The sequence below is a fragment of the Daphnia pulicaria genome, chromosome 1 (genome assembly GCF_021234035.1).
Source record: "Daphnia pulicaria isolate SC F1-1A chromosome 1, SC_F0-13Bv2, whole genome shotgun sequence".
NCBI lineage: Eukaryota > Metazoa > Arthropoda > Branchiopoda > Diplostraca > Daphniidae > Daphnia > Daphnia pulicaria.
In genome coordinates, this window is record NC_060913.1 from 10,149,040 (window position 1) to 10,169,839 (window position 20,800).

At 42.8% G+C, this 20,800-nt stretch overlaps 2 protein-coding genes across 4 annotated transcripts in view; one reads left to right on the forward strand and one right to left on the reverse strand.

The window, feature by feature from the left end:
• LOC124349389 (C-type lectin domain family 7 member A-like) overlaps window positions 1-20,800 on the reverse strand; it is a 28,591-nt gene that overhangs the window by 4,643 nt on the left and 3,148 nt on the right. The window contains exon 2 of one of the 2 annotated variants that reach the window (XM_046799959.1): window positions 12,536-12,863. The gene's annotated coding sequence lies outside the window, so the exon portion shown is untranslated. Of the gene's footprint in view, window positions 1-347; window positions 460-12,535; window positions 12,864-20,800 lie in introns of those variants that run through there. The other variant, XM_046799951.1, reaches the window with a different exon arrangement.
• Window positions 10,570-20,204, forward strand: LOC124346487 (prolactin-releasing peptide receptor-like). 2 transcript variants are annotated; one of them, XM_046798382.1, is made up of 7 exons: window positions 10,570-10,733; window positions 15,643-16,165; window positions 16,478-16,692; window positions 16,761-16,854; window positions 17,544-17,770; window positions 17,843-18,137; window positions 19,453-20,204. In XM_046798382.1, exons 2-7 carry the CDS (start codon window positions 15,737-15,739, stop codon window positions 19,873-19,875), a joined length of 1,683 nt encoding a protein of 560 aa, XP_046654338.1. In that variant the 5' UTR covers window positions 10,570-10,733; window positions 15,643-15,736; the 3' UTR covers window positions 19,876-20,204. The 2 variants fall into 2 exon arrangements, with proteins under 2 accessions (XP_046654338.1, XP_046654339.1); XM_046798383.1 differs by having other exon boundaries at window positions 19,498-20,204.

Genomic DNA, 20,800 nt, shown 5'->3' on the forward strand with positions numbered 1-20,800 from the left:
CAAATATAGTAAAAGCCTTATCAATACAATATAAACAAAGAGAGAGAGGCAAACGTAATCAAATAATAAAGGGACGTCAATGAGGAAGAATCTACTAAATTGCCATCCCTTTGGATAATGAATTATGTTTGAACGAGAGTGCTATTCGTCTCGACGGCGGCGCGAGTAATAAATTGTGTATCGTTCAAAGTCGAAAGCATCATTCGGGAAACACGACGCCGTCTTACTCCCGGTTATTCTTAAACAATCGAGTAGTAGTATAGTTGCCTAAAACTACCATCAGCAGCAACATGGTGTTGCTATTTAAAACACGATTCCTCCAATCCATTATGCCTTTCAGCTTTTACCTGAAAACAATCGGCGTCTTTCTTCATCTAACTAATAGACCCGTCTACAAGTTTTCTTGCTTGGTTTTCAGCTACTTTAGTTTCGCCCTCACCTTCCAGGCCGGGTTGTACCTATTCGTCGAGAGAAGCGTGTTGGATATTCGTTACGCCTTTTCTGGGGAAAGCGGACGAGGTATCAATATTACAAACCAATTTTCCAGGATAGACGCTTTTGCAACCGGCTTAGATACGACAAACTCGTTCGTGTGTGGTTCAGCCACTTCCTTGTTGCTTGTCGTAACTTCTCGTGAGACGGTGAGGTTATTTTGTTTCAGTTTGGAAAAGATGGATCGTCTGTCGAAACGACCGGATTTAAAATCTCTTCGGAGATACTCTATAGCTGCCGTTACCTGGATTGCCATCACGGTAACCTGTATTAATTTTAAAACAAACAGACAAGTATTAAGTAAAATTATCTGACGTAACCGAATGTTGCTTGTTTATGTTTAGGTTATTGTGCACTGCGGTGGCACTATATACTGGATGTTGCTCGACCCAGACTGGTTGTCAAAAAATTTACTAAGGTATTTTCAGTCGCTGATTATTTTGACGCAGAATGTGAACTACACTCTGTCGGCCGCTTGGATTTACACTTTGTGCGCCAGAACGATTGGTATTTATCACCTCCGCATAGCCGACGAATTGCAGCGATTGGTCCGGAAAGATTGTGACTATTGTTTAGATAACGAAATGGTGAAATGTCTGAACATGTTCAAACACCTCAGTCAGGCGACTCGTTTTCTTCATAACCGTTTAGAACTCATTCTGCTCATCAACTGTTACTGCCTTGTAGCAAAGTTGATTTATCTCATGTACTACATCACTCGCTATTACGTGTGGGGCAGTTTCATGGACGGCTTTTCCCTAGTCGAGGGTATATGTCGATTGTTTCTTATTTGTCACTCGGCCGACAGCATCCGAAATTCAGTGAGTTCAAATTACTTTCCTGTTTACAATGAAAATTCATTAATTTTTTTAATTGACAGAGAATTCAAAGTATTTCGATACTTCGTCAACTGCGAGACGACTCTGTCTTCACCACGGCATCCGCCGATCGAACCAAAGTAAAATTCGCCAAAATCCAAAGATATTTTTCCATATAGTGACATTCCATCACAGCCTTTTTTTTATTAATTTTCCAGTTGACTCTTTTCATAATCGAACTCTACAACTGTGAAAAAGATGTAACGCTACTGGGTATGATGCAGCTCTCCAAGCGCATCATTCTAAAAGTAAGAAACGAAGTTTACAGTTCAGGTATTTCAACGTTTCAATAGCAAAAATGAATTGATTTCACCCATGTTTTTCTCTTTTTGGCAGGCGGTGGAAACCGATTTGACATTCTACATCATCATCTACCAGTTCCAAATAGGATGGAGTCAATTACCTGCCGAGTAATACAGTCAAGTAATAACACACACTCGATTTAGTACATCGAGTGCCATGACACTGTGAGTAGTGCGCAGTGGCACACATCAGCATTGGCAAGCCGACAAGAAAGGCAATCACAAGTTTGGAATTGGTTAGGTACCGTATTATATATATACGTAGGGAATCTCATTTCGTTTCGCCAGGCACTATTCAGAATACAAACAGCAAAACAGACCCAACAAAAAAATGTCTAAATAAGTAACAACACACTCCATGCCTGCCTGCACTCGGTTAGTCCAAGGGGATTATTGTGTTCCTCCATCTGGAAGGCAACGTCGACGTTTATTAAATAAAGCCTTTTGAACGAGGGACTATGTATGTGCAGGGTACTACAAATGCATCCCTGTGCCTGTGCTGTAATTGAGTTGCTATTTTGTATTATTCTGCATAACTGTGCCGAAAAAAGTTTGCAGCTTGGGCGTGTTCTGTTACGACACGTTTGAATCCTTGACGTACACAACAGAATTCAATCCCTGCATTAATGAGTTCTTTAACTGGCTAGCAGTCAGTCGAGAGTTAAAAAAAGGAAGAAATCCGGTTAGACCGAGGGCACGCAAGGACTGGGCCATCAGCATTGATTTCAGACTAACAGGATCCACTGATTCTCTACAACAAAACCAATGCATAGCCTACGTTAGAATACATTAAGAAGGTATTATTTCGTAACCCCGGATGATCCCCCGTGAAATCACTCACACGACTCGAAATTGCCTCTCCGCTCCCTTCGAAATGTTTCAAATGTAAAAAAGAAGAATAAGAGAATTACAAGTTGTGTGCGACATCAAAAATGCAAGCTCCGTAAAAAGATTGCCTCCAGACAGTTGCAGCAGCCCATTTCCATGCCAGTCTGGACTAAATATAATACCCAATTCGATTTCTCTAAAAAACATCTCTGACCTTTCGAATTCTACGAACGCCAGCAAGTTAAATCGTGTGCAAGTCTAGAGTTTCTGGAAATACCAGCCATATTTCACATTGTCAGGTCGCACTCTGAAACTAGGAAACTTTGGTTAACAGGTGCATATCATGTTAGACCACTAGTTGGCCTTGGATCCTTGTATAAATGTACTGTAGACCTAAAGTCCTCTGAAAAACATAAATAACTCCCGACAGAACTTGGAAAAGGACACCCATCACCGGGCCAAGGCTGAACATGTTGATGCCGTAATACAGAAGGAGCTGTCACAACGTTCAACAAAGAAAAATAAGTGTAGGCCTACAGGTGTAACAATTTCCGACTTTCCACTCAAAGTTCTTTAGTAAACGACAACTAAAATCAGCTATAAAACGCCATGACATTACATTAACATTAGCCGGAATAATGTAATTCTGGCTCAGACTGACGCAAAAATTCATCGACAGACGTTAAAGCCCTTTAAAAAGTTCACTATAGGTTCCCAAAAATGAAACTAGAAGCCTCACATAATTTTCGTTCCAAACTGATCAATTCAATCGGGTGATTCACATAATGAATTTCGCAAATTGGCAGTTGTATGACACATTGGGAAGAAGACCCACCTCAACTAGAAAGGCAAACAGGCTGAAATGCTTCCTCAACTTTATGTAATCCCTCGGGCGAGAAATGCGCAAAATTTCTATTAGGCACTCCAACGTCGCATCCAATTTAGGAGGATCTATATAAAATAACACCATCGAGTTGATTAAAGGCGAAAAAACGTCAGTCCGTCTATTCTGCCCGGTAATGCACATCGAACTGGGTAAACTCTTTAAAAAAGATGCGAAAGCGATATACAGCAGTCTGAGAGAGAAATTGGTCAAACTCTATTAGTTGGACGGCAACGATGGCTGCTGCTGCTGCATGGCGATGTCACTTGAGACTTGTGCATCATCCGATATAGCACTGCCATGTTTGCCTACGAATCTGTTTTGACAGATGATTGGAGTTGACGTGAATCAATAAAGGGTCAAGAGAGAGAGAGAGAAATCAACCTTTCCCCTCTTGACTCTCTCTCTCCCCGAGCGCGATGATGGATCTCCTGAGCTATGCTTTTGGCTACCCTTCAAGTTTGGCCAAGCCATTTTTACTCTCTCTCTCCCGATGGATTTATACATGTGTCTGTGTCTCTCTCACTCATATCGTGGGCGCGCGTCTGGGACGGAGCTACACAACTCTTTTTTGTTTTGTTTTTTCGCCATCCACGACGTTCAATTCAATTACATTTCCCTTTGTTTTGTATCACCTTACATTAGATTGTGTGTTCCCAAGGCCGAAAGATAGAAGAATACGAACCTAATAATAAATATTTTGATTAAATACAGACTTTTGGCAATTACAAGTTGAGACGGTGCATAAAAAGTTCCCGAGAAAGATAAAGATACATTCAAATTGATTGCCAATATGTTTGTTTCCTTGTAGGCTATCTATTCTATTTGTAGTGGCAGCTGTTCAAAGTTTCCCTTGTTACTTCTACACGGCCCCAAATCGATACAAATAACTCAATATAGCGAAAATAATGTTTAAGGGATTCGCACAGTCAGCAGGATCGGGATCGGTCAACCGGTTTCTTTTTTGGCCATTACCGCCGTTGCACAGCAGCAGCAGCATCATTTCGGCTGCGCTGATGGTCATCGCACGTAACACGATCGAATCATCACACGACCCAAGATTATTGTGACCACGATTTGATATTTCTACCTCGTTTCCGACATTAACTGATGGATCGATCCCGACATATTGGAAACTGCCGCCAAGGGCGACAACACCAGACAAATGTCGGGTGCCAAATATTCGATCTGGCAATCCATTACGAAAAACGATTTCCGCAAAAGTTTCATCCAACCTTTTTTTCAAAAAAATTCAAAAAATCCAACGGTATTAAATAAGTTGATACGCTTTGGATTTAGTGCTCGTGCATGACGACGACATTACAATTGTATAAGTACGTCGACCTTGCACCAAAGTTCATGGCTGATTAACATCTCCTCAGAATCAGATGCGTTGGAAAGGAACAGGACGACCATCAAGTTGAAGGGCGCTGGCCATGACGCACTACTGGTTTCTTTTTCCCCTGTCAAAATGTCGTCTGTTTCGGCGATTCCTTCTTCTTGCTCCTGCATATTTGAAAAGAAACTTGAGCCCGAGCAAATCCGCCCATCCACTCGAGAAAGACTCTTCTGGGGAGAGCGATCAGCATATCTTCTTCTAAATTATGGACTAGACACACGGTGCAACGACGGTGATGCTGGATGTTTAGGGACTGGATTGAATTGTTTAGTGGGCCAATCATTTTCAATGACGCAAAGTCTAACTTTAACGACAAGGTTTCAAGAACAAACATTTTTTACGTTTGGCGCGCTACGTAAAAATCCAAGTTTAACAAAACAAGTTTGTGATGTACGTAAACTTCCGCTTTTCCTTTTCTAGCCGACAATTTCACAACTTGTGCATTTCCGGTACACACAAACTTTTCAGTCGCTGGGGGGGGGGGGGGGGGGGGGGCTGAAGCGACACGTTCATCTTGCCTTTAGACTCGATTCGAGTTTCTACGTAGAAGAGTTTAGAGTACCCAAGGGAAGAAACCTACAGTATAGTTATGTAAAGCTGACTGCTGCCGGTCGGCTCCAATGGCGACAGAGATCAAAAGTTTCGAATCAAAAGGAAAACCAAGGGTCATTGATTTAGCAATGCAGCCCGAGCTGCGCCAGCATCTTATCAAGCAGTGGGTCCTCGTAAAGTCACTATACGTGTGTCGCAGGGGGGACAGAGATCAGCAGGGAACGAGAGCTCTTACGCTTACAATTAAAACAAAACTTGGGACGTCAGATGTTTACCCTCTTAGTATTCTGTCGATGCTCAAGACTCGCCTCCTTTTTAAGGATAATACCGACAAGGATTTGCCGAAAAATAAGTAAGCCTCATAGTCGTGTAGATTGGCACGAACGAGCTCAAAATGCGCTCACAAAATGGGGGATAATCTCGAGGAAACAATTTCTCCATTGAAAATAGATCCCGCGGATTCATGGCATCTTGATGCCCTCCCGAGTGGAGACATGTGATAACCTCAAAAAACAAACAGATGTAGACTACACCAAAGGCCTGACCTATTGACAACATTGATTTTCTGTTAAGACTGGCGTCTGGGGGGAGGCTTTGACATTTGTTTTCTGTTTAACAACATAAGCAGCAGAGTGTAAGAGGATAAAGGTTTCCGGTTGGATGAAATGAGTAATGCGGCCACACAGGCTGGAGTCGTGAAATATGTATATACTGTGGTTATACATAGGCGATTCGTCGTTTAAAGGAGGCAAACTAAACGGAGGGTGTGGACCTACATTTTTGGCTTTCATCGCTCTTGAATGAATAACCCTCCATCACTTACGCAGAAATATTGCGTTAATAATTTATTCGTTCGATCAATTGCGACTAGAGTGCTTTTTGTCTAGGCTTCCTCTTAACTATTAATTAGTATCGATAAACGCGCAATATTCAATTAGAGCTATTCAGTTAACGGCAAATTGGTTCGATAGAAAAATGAAAGGTTCGCCAGGTTAGATAAACTATTGATAGACGGTCGTGATTGTTCGACCCAAAAATTTAACTTTTCAATCGAGTAGTCAAACTAAAAAATGATTCGCAACACGAACGACACGGTAATAGGTTGCAGTCAACTAGAAATCTTATATACAAAAGAACTAAACTTTCGATCTTTGCAGGCAATTAAAAAGTTTTCTTTTTCAACGAGCATCTTTCCCCAAAAAATTGTACTTTATTGAATTAAATTTTAGAAAAAAGAGACACTAAACTTGTCGAGTGAACTTTAGCTTTGGAAACTTGTTATTACACAAAGTGTCCTGGATATCTGACCAATTTCAATACCAAACTAATATAGATGTAGAAAAAACTATACGCGGCATGCATACTGCACATTATTACATTATGTAACTTCCCCAAAAATGATGACAAATAATATTCATGCAAAATAATAAAAACAATTTCATTTTTTCACTTGAATAAGTTTTTCGGGGGAAATATGAAAAGATATGTCAATGAATTATTTAACAAAATTGAAAAAAAGTTAGGTCCCAACGAGACTCGAACTCGTGATCTCCTGCTTACTAGGCAGGCGCTTTGCCATCTAAGCCATGAGACCTACAATGTTGAGTTAACTAAAAAAAAGTATATATACGTGTGATGCGATTAATTCGAGTTTTTCTTCTTTCCATGAATTTCAAATATAGTGTATGGTTTGAAAAACAAATAAATTAATAATGCATCAAAAAATAAAAAAATAATGAACTCGTTTGCAAGGTTACGTAACAACATTATTCATAAAAAAATATACCATTTTAATACAAAGAAGCTTATATTCAGTAGGGTGAGGCCAATATAATCTGACTCTGAGAGCCGGTGCAAACCGTTTTTTTTCAATTAAAGATAAGGACTAGAAAGGTAAGGCGTCATCCAGCAATGGTTCCTATTTCTTTCGACAGATGTTTGAAGAGAGAGAAGCCTAACTTTATTGTGAGAAAAAAGAGGATTGATGCAATAAGACCACCTAAAGAGATGTACACGTGTCGCCGAATCGCTGGGCGAAAAGCACACGCGGGAATAAATCTCAACAGCAGGACCAACAGATTGCATACGACTTTCCTTATTTGTTCGGCTGCCACTAGCTGCGTGTAATGAACTCTTCAGGCGCTATCGCATTTCTCTATATTGGGAAATATAGAGTCTAACTCTCGCAACTTCCCAGCCAGCCTAGGTGGATAACCAACCCGTCCGCGGTTCATGTACTATGGACGATAGCGTCGCCCGCCTAAACTCCCATTTTACCGGCCTCTTTGACGTCCCAGAGGGGATTCGACATATCGAACCAGCATGTCTGCCAGTTGATAATAACAACAAGAATAGTATGCGTTCAAAAAATATTGTCAAAAATAAGCCGAGACGGTGAGAATGGTGGCGAAGCCCGGACGCCCCCAACGGGGCATTCAATATGTATGATAGATGCTGCAACAACAACAAAAAGGAAAAGTGAAAGAAGAGCGAAGGAAAATGGCATTTTCATCGATCCGTTTTCCCTCCCGTTGATCTTTGTCCTCTTTCTGTGTAGGAAAGATAGGAGACAAACAAAACACGTCAGTCGAACAGGGGGAGGAAAAGAAGAAAAAATAAACCCAACGACGAAGGTATTAAGGGAATAAATACAGTTGCACAAACAAGAAATACGAGCACCTAGGAATATTTTTCTTCTTTCTCTGAAATGAGAAAACGTCGTGAATTGGAAATGGAATGATTCTTCATTCAGAGCTTCTCCTCCTCAAGCCGGAGAAGAGATGATAATAAAAATCAGAAATGCGTCCAACTTTGCCTGACAACTTATTGGTTTGACTGGTTTCGAGTTGGGAAAGGTGCGAATTGGAAACACGTCGAGACGGGGGGTGACAACGGGAGTTCCGTGAACCGAGATCGAGTCGACATTCATCACCCAACAAAATCAAATATGCGACACGGCGCGTGTTCCCATTGACGGGAGAGCAGCAAAGTTTGTACAAGCGACTAACACCTCGCCTATAGTTTTCTCCTATTTTGTTTCAACTCCAGGCGGTGCCAAATGGTTTTCAAATCTCCTGTCTAAGACAGAAACAACTTGTCGCCGGATCGTCGGCCCATTTTCAATCAAGCCGCGCACCACCGAGTCAAATCAAAAAAAGGGGAAAAAATAAAACCTATATTGATTTTGTTATTTGTATAATGTCGATAGAGGAACAGGTCTGAGAGAGAGCGAGAAAAGAGAGAGAGACAACGTCACATGCTTCAAGACTCTTGAGGGATCGAGAAATCCTTGACAACGACAACGACAGACCGACCCTGGGAAAATATAGAAAAAAAAGGGAAATAAAACATTGGTGGGGGGGGGCTTGCACAGCAACAGCGAACGGAACAAGCAGCTTTTCGGATGATGCATATATAGGTATTAAGCCTCCACCCCAGAGATAACATGCAGGACCCCCCTCGTAAGACGTCTTTCTTTCGTCAGGACAGAGAAAAAAGAAGATAGTCTTGCTGCTGGGCTATATAATAAGCGAACAAATACGGCGGCGAGGAGAAATGAAAAAGTGCACGACACGTAGGCCCAAGTTTCTAATGTAAAAAGAAACCCAACCCTGAAGTTGAGTTTTTTAAAAGCACGCTTCGACCCAGAAAACTTTTGAAAAAATTTCTCTCCATATGCAAGACCACTCTCCAAATGGATTTCATATCCTTTCCAGGAATATATTTTAGCACACCGATGTGGGTAGATATAACTAAGACTTGGCATCGATCCATTTCCTTTTTCTTCTGCAGAAATCAAGAATTGTATAGAAGCATCTTCCAAATATTTTCCAAAATGATCTCAAGCCACATGAAACCGTTTTAAAAAACAGGATAGCGCCAGTTAAATTGCCTTAACTTCCGCCTTTTGAACCGATGACACGGAAAAGTAAATAAATGAATAGATCTCGTTTAGTACACCGTAATTAGTCCGTCTGTGGAAACATTAAAGCTTTTGCGGGCGAGAGAAAAGTGAAAATCGACAACAGATTTTTATGGTTTTTTCTAATTTTATAGAAACGCGGAACTTTGCGGCCAGGGCGGTGCCCCGGTGCGTATCAATCGTCGTCCAGTCGGACATTTTTATCTCAAAGCCACGGCCCATTCTGAAATGAGCTGTTGATATTCGACGAATTTACGGGCAGAAGTCTTGTGTGTGTGTTTATAAACATTTCACGACGGCTCGATTCAACTGGCCGTCCGCGCTTTTCCGCTCTCTTGTGTACAAGGAAAACGGCCAAAGAAAACGACGCCTAAACAGGAGTCGCCCGTCTGTCTATTTCCGTTTCCACGATCCAAAAGGATAGGAAGCTCGACGGGCATCTTCTGGGAAAAAGCGCGGGCAACTCTTTTTCCATTTCAAACGTGAATGGATCGCTGATGCAACCATGGCGGACACAATATCAAAAGTCGCATGAATGATCCATCAACAACTTTACAAATTTGAATATGTAGTCTCGTTCAACTTAAAATAAACTTTTTGCTACTTTTTCAACATGTTCACGAAATGATGGAAACGGAACGATCTGAAGCGACGATCTGCAACAGGCTTGAAATGTTTTCTTTTATTTTTAAAATTTCTACACGTACTACTTCCCTTTCTTTTTATTCGTTATATGGGAATAACGATGGACATTGTTGTGTCCAGTGTACCTCATACAAGTTCAAGTTCCCCCCCGGCTAAGATGAACCTTTATTTTTTAAGTTGATTGACGAGATGGCAAAAAGAATTTGCAATTTGAACGAGTACCCGGGGCTAAGCGGAGAGGGTCCAGCAGCCATCATCAAATTTGCCAAAAAAATGGAAATAATAAAAAGAAAAGAGATAAAAGTTATACTGCGAGAGGAGAGGCAATATCGCCGGAGGAATTGAGGAAGACCGATAAGATTGAAGGGTCGTCTCTGTGTGTCTCTCAAGATGATTATATGTTGCTCCCCCCCACCCCATTTCATAATATAGTAGAGCTAGAGGGAAAAAAAGACAAGGAAGAACGCCCCCATCACTTTTTCTTTCCTTATGACAAGAGACTCATCGCCATCGCGCCTGTGCTGTGCCAGTCCCGCACGAGCGAAAAAAGGAGGAGGAGGACTCTTTGCCGTGTCCGCTCCTGGGCTCCTTTCCGCTCACTTCCTTGATCTTGAAAGGAGCGCGGAAATAATATCAGACCAGGTCCCCGACTCCCATCCAGTTGCCGATCGACTGTGCCAACGGATAGGTCCATGGGTCCGTTATTCCAGCTCAACACACACACACACTCAATATACCCTTCGCCTCTTGTTGCCTGTCAAAAGTGTCTCTGTTTTCTCTTCCGCCAGCCCCGTTTTCATAACCATCCAGTAACAACTCAAAAGTCAAAGAGGTACGTTCATTTTGATACTCGAACCACAACATTTTGTTTTTTAAGCGCCTTGCACTTGTTGTACGGTCGTCGTCACTGATGGGTAAATTGGATTTTCCAAACTCTTTGGACTCAACTGCGGTGAGCAGCTCTTTTGAACGGCCCTAGTTAAAAGCAACGTCAAGTGTTACGCCAACAAGAATCGGCCCACTTCTTTTGACAAAAAGCCAAAGCAAACATGTACAGGGGTTGATGGATGGACCGCATCCTTCACGTCGACTGCAGAAGATGGGAGCCATTTAGTTTCTTCTTTTTAAAAAACAAATCAACAAGAAAAAGGCAAATAATTGAGAAATGGATAGAGAAAGTGTCTGAATAATCAGCCAGAGTGACACGACACATTTGGTTGAAAGACTAAAAATAGGGAAGCTAATATCAATTTTCGACCGCATGAAAATAAAACGGATAAATTAAGTAGGCTACACACCATCTTTGTCAACAACACACCTCTTGATAATATGTGCCGACGCCCTTTGCCGCTGATTAGCTCGCCTTTATACATCAGTCGGCCATGGGATCCGGTTCGCTGCCAACTTTTTTTTTCCTTTTTTGTTCCCTCCACCGATTTTTATGTAGCCAAGACGATTTATATACAGCAAATCCTAGCCAGGAACCCAGTCGCTTATTTAACGTCGTCTACATTCGGGTGTCCGTCCAGGGAACTGGCCGTAGAAAGCGCTATAATTACGTCAGACTCTACAAAAACACGCAACGAGAACTTTTACTGCGGTAAAGACAGAAAAGGGAAAATCGATCCTAAAATATTTCACGAGGATCAACGAAACGAAAAGTTGCCGAAAGCCAAGTTGAAACAATAATTGAAAAAATAAATTTTGCAACAGCGCACTCAACGGTATCAACATTGATGATGGATTGGATCACAGTATCACACCCATTCGTTTTTCTGGTATAATTATGCGCATACTTATATGCCACATTCCTCTTTTTTCTTGTTTGTTGATGTTTCTTAGTCATCGCATTATCTCCAGTTGAATCAATATAACGATTTCAGATCAAAGTAGCTAATTTCTCGAGTGTTTCCCGGAGGGCCATCACAATTTCCCCAGTCGGTGATGAATTGAAAAAAGCAAAAGGTGAAACTGTCGGCAACTGCTGATGGTTATCTCTGATTAAAAATTCAATCAAGAGCGTCGAAACGAATGGATTTCGGTAGTAGATTTCTCCGGAAATCAAGTTTAGTGCGTCATCACACAGCTGGAAAAAATTCCCTTTTTAATCAAAGCCCCCGAAAACTCTCGACTCGTCAGATCAAACTTGGTCACATCAAAACAGTAGAAACGAAATGTGCAACCAAAAGCAGAAACGGTTTTGGTGCACAGACGACGTTACATCTACGATTACGCGAAAAAAGTTATCGGATATCGTCACACGACTTTCTTTCGTTCGTGTCCTAATCAAAACACAACGCCCTTCGTTATTTCCAACGTCACTTCCTGAGATCTCTGCCCAACTTTGTTTTGTATACACGAAAAAACCCCACTGACGAGATATTCGTGCGTAAATTCGTTATAGGATAGGTCGATAAACAACCCGAGTTACATCAAACTGGCAGCACAATTGTTTACCAGTTTGACTGGCAAGACAACAAAAACAAACGAACATGAAATAAAACTGCAGATATTAGTTTCCTCCCAGGTCTATGCCCCACGTGTGCCGGTAACCATATACATACACGTACACCAAGCACGAGAAGGAAGAAATAATCTAAATAGGGTCGATTCCAAATGAAAATGGACACTTACTTTGCTCTCCATGGAATTAGCAGCTCGGGCAACACCCAGTTGTTATTGTGTAGGGGATTCAAACACTCGGATGTCCGTGGATGTGAGAGATAAAATCCGCCATAATCTTTTGCCTATCGTTAGGCAAAAGGCAAAGTTCGAAAACGCCACTGTTGGTGAGCAGACAGCACTCAGCAGCGATGATGGCGTCGTCTGCTGAAGTTCTCGTAGCAACAATCAAACTAGACACTTTCAACAGTTGTAAATGACGTGTTCAATCAGTTAGACCATTCAAACGTGAAGAATATACGTGGAACTAGTCGATTTTATTCTTCTTCAATTCACCAACCTGCAAACACAAAAGAGTATTAGAAGATAAGACAATTTGAACTTTTGCATTCGTGGTAGTTTTAATTGATTGGGAAAGCTTGTGGAGTTGTGGTGTTGCACACAAATGAATACTGGGAATCTAGCCCTGGGACTTTGCCTCAAACTATACTTTGATTGTTCAACTTTCTTACTCTATTGTGAGGTAGAATATTTGAGAAATTCAAACTCGGCGTTCATTTGTGAGAACCATTTTCGTGTTTTACTTGGAGGTAGTAGGCTAGTAGTCTGTTTGTCAGATTATTATTCAAACCCATAGAATTGGGGGTACAAGGGATCAAGTAGAAGCTCAGGATAGATCTATTAAAGCCACAGATCATTCGGTGGTAGACTAATAATACGAATAAATCTTGCCAAGAAAACTGGCCCCAAGCCAAAGGAAAGGCAATTCACGATCCTAATTAAAACATAATAGAACAACTATACATAATACATTACTACGTAATTTGATGCAACTTCCGACCAAAAAGAAATTCCGGCTAGTGACTATCTGTCACGACATATCTAACTGGGCGGGGCGCTAATCAGTGTTAATATTGGTTAGAGTGACATTGCGGACGACGGGAGTCGTGGCGTGAGTGAAAGAAATAGTCCTAAAAACCTTTGGCTGATGTTTTACATTAGTAGAATTTCGTGAATGGTTAGCGTGACGAATAAATCTGCGCCAGCTATCTCGACAACGGGCAACTTTGTTTCGCTTTCGCTGTTGTCCAGTAGCGTCCAGCAGGAAAACGGGATCATTTCTCGTGACTTGACAGTTAGACGGGCGCACTCTACGATGAAGGATATTACACATGTTTCGATTTCCATTCGACTGAACTAAAAAGGACAGGGGGTGCGATGTCTAGTCGAGCAAATGTTGAAAGTCTAATTTCCCCCCCAATTACGATAGAGACGAGTTTCGACCTTTTAATCATCCGGGCGGGGGAAATCATTATTTTCCCGCCTTTGATTTCATATCCAAATCGACTAACGAGCAAAGGCGATAACAACCCGTGTAGTAATCAACTCTTATGCAATACTTGTTCTCGCTTTCCTTGATTAAAGGCCGTGTTGTGTTTGCACACCTCCGCACCCTGTAGCGTGATCCACCAACAGGGATCCTTTCCCCCCCCCCCCCCATACATTCGCTAATAATGGGAGGGCCATTATTAAGGACTAGCGCATAAACTAACAGCTGTTTTGTCGACTCGCTACTCTACTTCCGTGCCGTCAATAAGTGGCGAGTTGGTAGTTTCATGTTATTGATAAGCGTCGCATATAGAAAACACGACCGGAACACGCCATCACACAAGCCAACGGTCGTGAATACAACCCGTTAACCGTACCAATTTTCGACGGAACGAACGTCGGGGAAAAAGGCCGGAACTGCTGTGCAGAGTCGGACGGATGATGGAAGAGGAAATGGATTCCATTTCAGGTCAAAGCTCCTCTCAACTCTATACAGCATACATACCCCACACCGTCACGTATCTAAGTTGTTGTTTAGTTGATATTAAAAGCACGGTGGAGTCCATTACCCAACAGAAAATACTTGGGTAGGGTTATATTATTGCCCGTCAACCGTATAAAGCTGGATCTCTTTCCTTCTGGAAACCGCATCTTGGAATGATCTGCTGGCCGTGTCTATAATAAAGTCGGGCCGGTGTGTCGTACACTGCCAATATCCAAAGCAATAACACGCTCCTCTGGCTTGTTGATTGATCTTTTTCCTCCCCCCAAAGAATGGCGAATCTCGGCGTAATAATTACAAAATAAAATAAAAATAAAAGAATGCTGGCTGCTGCTGCTGCTGTTGTTGTCTCGTAGAATATTGATGTTTCGCAATAAATATTTTCTTTCTCCCGTTAATATTTGAAGTTGTAATCAATAACAAAAAAAAACTGGCTTTGTTATTTGTCATTCCCCTTTAAATAATAATAAAAAGACGCTCATTTTCCTAGAACTTTTTGCCGCTAAAGGCTAAAGCGTGTACGTGCAAGAATTGCGTAGGCCGTCGTACAGAGTTGATGCAGTGATTGCGTTCGACACGTGTGTGGTTCCCAGTCCATCGCTTTTATAATCAGCGCCTCAACGTAAAGAAGAGAAAAGACAAAATTCCTCGAAGAAGACGACGAATATAAAATATACATCTTCGACATTACAATTCACATGTCGCTATGCGTTCACATCAAAAGAGACGAGCTGCTCTGTTGGTTTAATCAACAGAGGATGATGAGTTTCCACGTAACCAAACTCAGGAGGAGGGGGGCGGTTCGTTGGGTGTGAATGAAGCGGATGAGAAAATTCAAAATCTTTCGGCTTAAAAATAATATCCTTCGATGAAGAAAATGAAAGAGAAATCTTGGAAAATGGCAGAGCGAAAATCACGTTGAAATCCGCTTTGATGTGGATGATGTGTGTGTTGCTTTTATTGTGTTGACTCTCCAGAGACTTCCCACCCACCAATCTCGAGATGATTTTATTCTTCACCACACCCACCACCCACTTATCACCATAGGTTTCAACTCATTATCTGACGATACCGAAAAATCAGAATCCAACCGTTGCCATGGTGACGCGAAATATTTTGTTTTTAAAATGAATAATGTTTCGTCTAGTTCCGGTGACATTCGTTTGATTGCGACAGAACTGCAAATGACAGATTTTGAGTTACTCTTTGTGGGGTAACGAACAATTATAGAATAACTGTGTGACACATCAACATTGACAGCAGTTGGACCAATTTTCTTCTTTCCCAGGTTATTTTTAGGTGCCGCTGATTGCGGGACCTGACTGCTGACGGGCGAGACATTCCGAATTTCCTACGATAGTTGTATTTAAAAAAAAGTCACGATGATGATGGCGATGTACGAAGATGACGGAGCCAACGTGAGCAGCACCAGTTTGCTGTTGACGACCGGTGGCGCTGGCGCTGGCCTGAATAACAACCCTGGAAACTATTTGGAGAGCAGCAACGGCAGTAATTGGAGCAATTGGACTGGCGAGTCGGAAGATTACTTGAAGAACAGTCCGGCCGTCCAGGTCCACATTTACATTTTGTACGCCGTCATCTTCACCGTGGGACTGGTGGGCAACGTCCTCGTCGTCTTCGTCGTGGCCCAAAACAAAGCCATGCAGACCGTCACCAATTGTTACATCGCCAATTTGGCTCTGTCCGACATTTTACTCTGCGTCCTGGCCGTCCCCTTCACGCCACTCTACTTTTTCCTCAAAGAGTGGATTTTCGGCAAAATCCTGTGCCACTTGGTGGCCTACTCACAGGTGAGTGCTATCAAAGTATTATATTTCCCCCCAAATACAATTTGCATCTTCTTTTCAACCATCATCGTCAGATGGTAAAGATTCCCGGGTACGACCTTTCGTGATCAAAAGAAGCTTTTGAGATACAATTCCGCCAAGAGTTGCTACTACTCCGGCAAAGCCGATTTCGTTGCTATAGTGACGCACCGAGAGAAAACTTTTGTCACCCGCACTCTGAATAAATAAATAAATCAAATTTAATAAGATAAAAGACATTGACTTGTAGATTTTTTATAAAAGGAAAATTTCAATGTAAAAATTGTGAACACACAGGGGACATCGGTTTACGTGTCGACGCTGACGTTGACTTCGATCGCCATCGACCGTTTCTTCGTCATCTTGTACCCTTTCCGCCCGCGGATGAAAATGACCACCTGCTGGATCACCATCTGCATCATCTGGCTGGTGGCACTCTGCGCCACCCTGCCCTACGGCATTTTCGTCGACATTCGAATCATCTCAAACGTCACGTACTGCGAAGAGAGCTGGTATAATAATTAATAACAATCGCCTTGAAATAATGATTTGTACTGATCATACACGAATTGGTCGACAGGACGTCGGATTACGACCGTCAAATCTACGGAGCCGTCACGTCCGTCATGCAGTTTGTCGTCCCGTTCGTCATCATGGCCTTCGCCTACACCAAGGTAATCATAATAATGATTCAACTTCGAACCCACACCCACTCAGACTGTTCGAGAGAGAAATTGGGTCCTTGATGTGACACTTTGACAAATGAAGACGGGCGAGTGACACGCGAAAGCTTTCAACATCTCAAAAGGGCAACAGGATATTGGCCGTGATGACTATTGGTCCCGTCACAAGCTCACGCTGGGGGGGAAGAAAAAAGAAAACTTGTTGGAATAAGCTGCACGAGCGCTTTCCAAAACGACCAACCGAGTTTCTAGTTGCACTTTACGACTCATGAGTCCATCAGTGTTTTCCAGGAAAATCAAAAGGGCATCTCGGGTTGTCAAATTCATTCCGACTGCAAAAAGATTTAGACAACTTTCAGCTCACAAACTTTGTTTGCCTGCAGCGACCGTTAATGAATAACCAAGCAGAGTCTCGGATAATTAGCTTCATATTCATTGACGGACCGACGGCGAGGCCTCTTCATATCTTATACAATTCCGCAGGCACTGCGATTCCGCCGGTTGCCAGAAGCAAAATAAATACATAAAACACTGTGATATTCATGCATGAAGCTTCATTAGTGCACAGTGCTGGAAGGGCGCCATGTTCTAGGAATCAATTCGAGAGCGAAATGATATCGATCGTTTTATAGCTCCTCTCATACTTAACATGTCGGGTTTGGTTTGTTTGTTGACATCAGGTGTCGCTCAAGTTGGCCGACCGCAGCCGTGAAAAGGCCAAAATCCGTCTGAGGAGTTGCCGCGGTGAGGAGCTGGATCGCGAGCGCAAGCGGCGCACCAATCGCATGCTGATCGCCATGGTGACCATTTTCGGAGCCTCATGGATGCCCCTCAATCTCATCAACTTGCTCAACGACCTCTACGCCGAATACGGAATGGCCTGGTGGAAATACTACAACCTTTGCTTGTCAGTTGATTAATCCCCCAACCAACCGTTTCCGGGTTCTAATGAACTTTTTGATTTTGCGTGGGCCTGAAGTTTCTTGGCTCACACGATCGCCATGTCGTCCACCTGCTACAACGTTTTCCTCTACGCCTGGCTCAACGACAACTTCCGCAAGGAGCTCAAACGCATTCTGCCTTGCTTCCCAGCGCCGGCCGCTTCGTCCAGCACCGGCGGCGTCGTCGTCGGGGCCGCCAGCGTCATGAATCCCGTCCCAGGATCGATGGCCATCGACGCCGCCGTCTCGGCCGCTAATCAGAAACGCGGCGCACTCAACGGCGACCAGCAACGCGATGCCACTCGCTCCAATCCAATGAATCAATCGCCCCAGGTATGTACACTAAATTCACTTGTCTGCATTGTTAACGATTGCTGAAATAGATGAAATGTTATTAGCGATACCGCATCTTGGGTAGTAGTAGTAGACCTCCCCTTGTTATCTATTCGTTCCTGTGGTGTGTCGTTGATGGACAAATCGATCAACGGCGCCTACGCATCGATCGTCTAACCACTCCCGCAGCAGCAACTTAAACAATATTACAGTCTAATATCTTTTTCAAGTTGCATTAAAAGTAGCTTTTTGGTTATAGGATAGAAAGCGCGTTACCGAGGAAAGAGAGTAAAAAATGGGATAGAACGAGCGAGCGAGCGGGATAGAAGAAAATGTGTCCGGACACAATCGATCAGGATTTTCTCTTAACGGAGAGACGGGCGACTTTAGCGCGACTTTGGCTTCTATTCGGCGACACTGCCAAAATAAGAAAATAAGAAAATAAGAGGATGGCACACAGCACACTCGTACAGGCCAACGGGGGTATACTATATAGATATCGAGAAAGAAAAGTGGTACTTGATAGAGAGAGTGCTATGAGAAAAGGACAAGGATATGCGCCAGCAGAAGAGAAGAGAGAAGTGGCGGGACGTTGATGGATCGGATGAGGGCCGCCTCCACCTAAACGAATGCCAAAGCTGATGGTTTCTAAACCTACACCGACGTCCGACTCAACCCCCTCTATTACCATCAGCCAGCCCAGATATAAACTACGTACATCTCTCTCGTGAATGATTTCTCTCTCCTGCGGTTTCCCCCCTTTTTTACCCCTTGGAATAACGTAAAAAATCCGACATCATCATTCATAACACTCTATAAAGCTTAGATGCTATATAACTCACGGCGCGCCACTGTTTCAAAGCGAATTCCGGCAATGATTTATTAACGGACGGCCAAAAAGACAGAGCCTATTATCGAGATAGCGGCATCTCTGAACCTCAAAAACTCCATTTGGGGTGGACGATGTTACAGCTTATATACGTACATTCCCGGAACCGAAAAGATCATTACCGCAGCAGCGGGCCAGCGGCAGAGTCCATCAGACTAAATATTTGATCTATGCCCCTGTCGAAAAATAGAAAAAAGTGTAGACTCTTAGAGAAATATATATGATACGTATGTGTCTGTGAATGTGATATCTGTAGTGAGCATCTTGACTTATTTTTTTTTTTTTTTTCTTCCTTCTTCCGCAATTTTCTCTTCGGGTGGGAAACATTTTCGGTTCCCTTTTTTTTGGGACTTTTCTCTTTACTTTCTGCCTCCGTTCCCAATTTTCCTTGGGCTGTCCCTTTTTCTTCTTTCTGTGAATCTCCAGTCAGATTCTGAGGGTGATGCTGAATGTGCTACATCATGTGTGCAGATCCTGCTTCCGGGCGAGACGGAAGACGGAGAACTGATGAATCACGACGACGACGACTATCAGCCGACGTTTGAACCGGCCGCCAACGCCGCATCGCCCGTTACTCCGGCTGATGGTAAGGCCGCCGCCGCCATTAACAACGTCGACCGGAATCAATGGCAACAGCAGCAGCAGCAACAACCGTCGGTCGTGATTGAACTGACCCCCATGACGTATTCGACGGTAACATCCGACACCTGCCCGCAGTGCTCCTCGTCGGCGGCCAAGACGTCGTTCATGACATTTGACGAGTTGGCAGACGCCAGCGCCCTCATTATCACTAATAGCCCTGCAGCAGCAGCCAACAACCCATCCGCCGCAGCCGTCACCAACTGTTAACAGCTGCCAAAAACTTGTACACAACTATAGTCCACCATCACATCACAAACAGCAGCAGCAGCAAATTGTAAATGTCAATCAATGTTTTTATTTTTCATCCATTTTTCTCCACTTCCGGTTTGTTAAAGGGGCGGCTGCTGCGCTACTCTGTATATTGGCCAAATTTGTTTCTTTTCATATCTCAATGTGTGTACATATAAATATAGAGCCCTACTATTAAATATAATTCGTGAATGATTTCGTGTTCAATCACCATACAAATTAAGTGTGCTGTTCTCTCGTTCGATGGATCCTTCTTCTTTTGATCGTTATTATTTTGGTCGTTTAAATTGAAACAAATAAAAAATCCTGTGCTTTGATTGTCACGCGAAGGAAATACATAATCGATAACGTCACACAGTGGAAAAGCTCTCGCGTATTTTGTTTTCCCAGAAAAAACTACAAAATGAATTACGAGACATTCACAAAAGATATACACCCCATCGCCCACTGTCAGTGTTCGCAGTCGTTGTAAAACAGCTAGCACGTTTTCTTAGATTTTTACACAGTTTCCACCATAAATCTGTCATCCGCTGGAGCGAGAAATAAGAATATCGGTTATTTGCATGAACAAATTCAAATCGATTTAATTTCTTCCGATTTCTTTATTTCCACTTTTTTGAGCTGATGGAAAAGAAAACTCTTTTCACCGTCTATAAGAGTCTTACGCCCAAAACAGTGAGCATTACACTTGTTGTTTGTACTTGAAACAAGAGTACGATGCGTTCTCCAGCAAAAGTGGTCGAGCAAAAGATCGAAAGTGAAAGGGGAAAAACAGGAAGGAAATGGAAGCGGGCGAAATCAAGAGGATGTTTTCTTGTCGATCCAGCAGCTGGATCGACGATGGAATATTCTCAGGCGGAGGAAAAACCTATACAGCACTCAG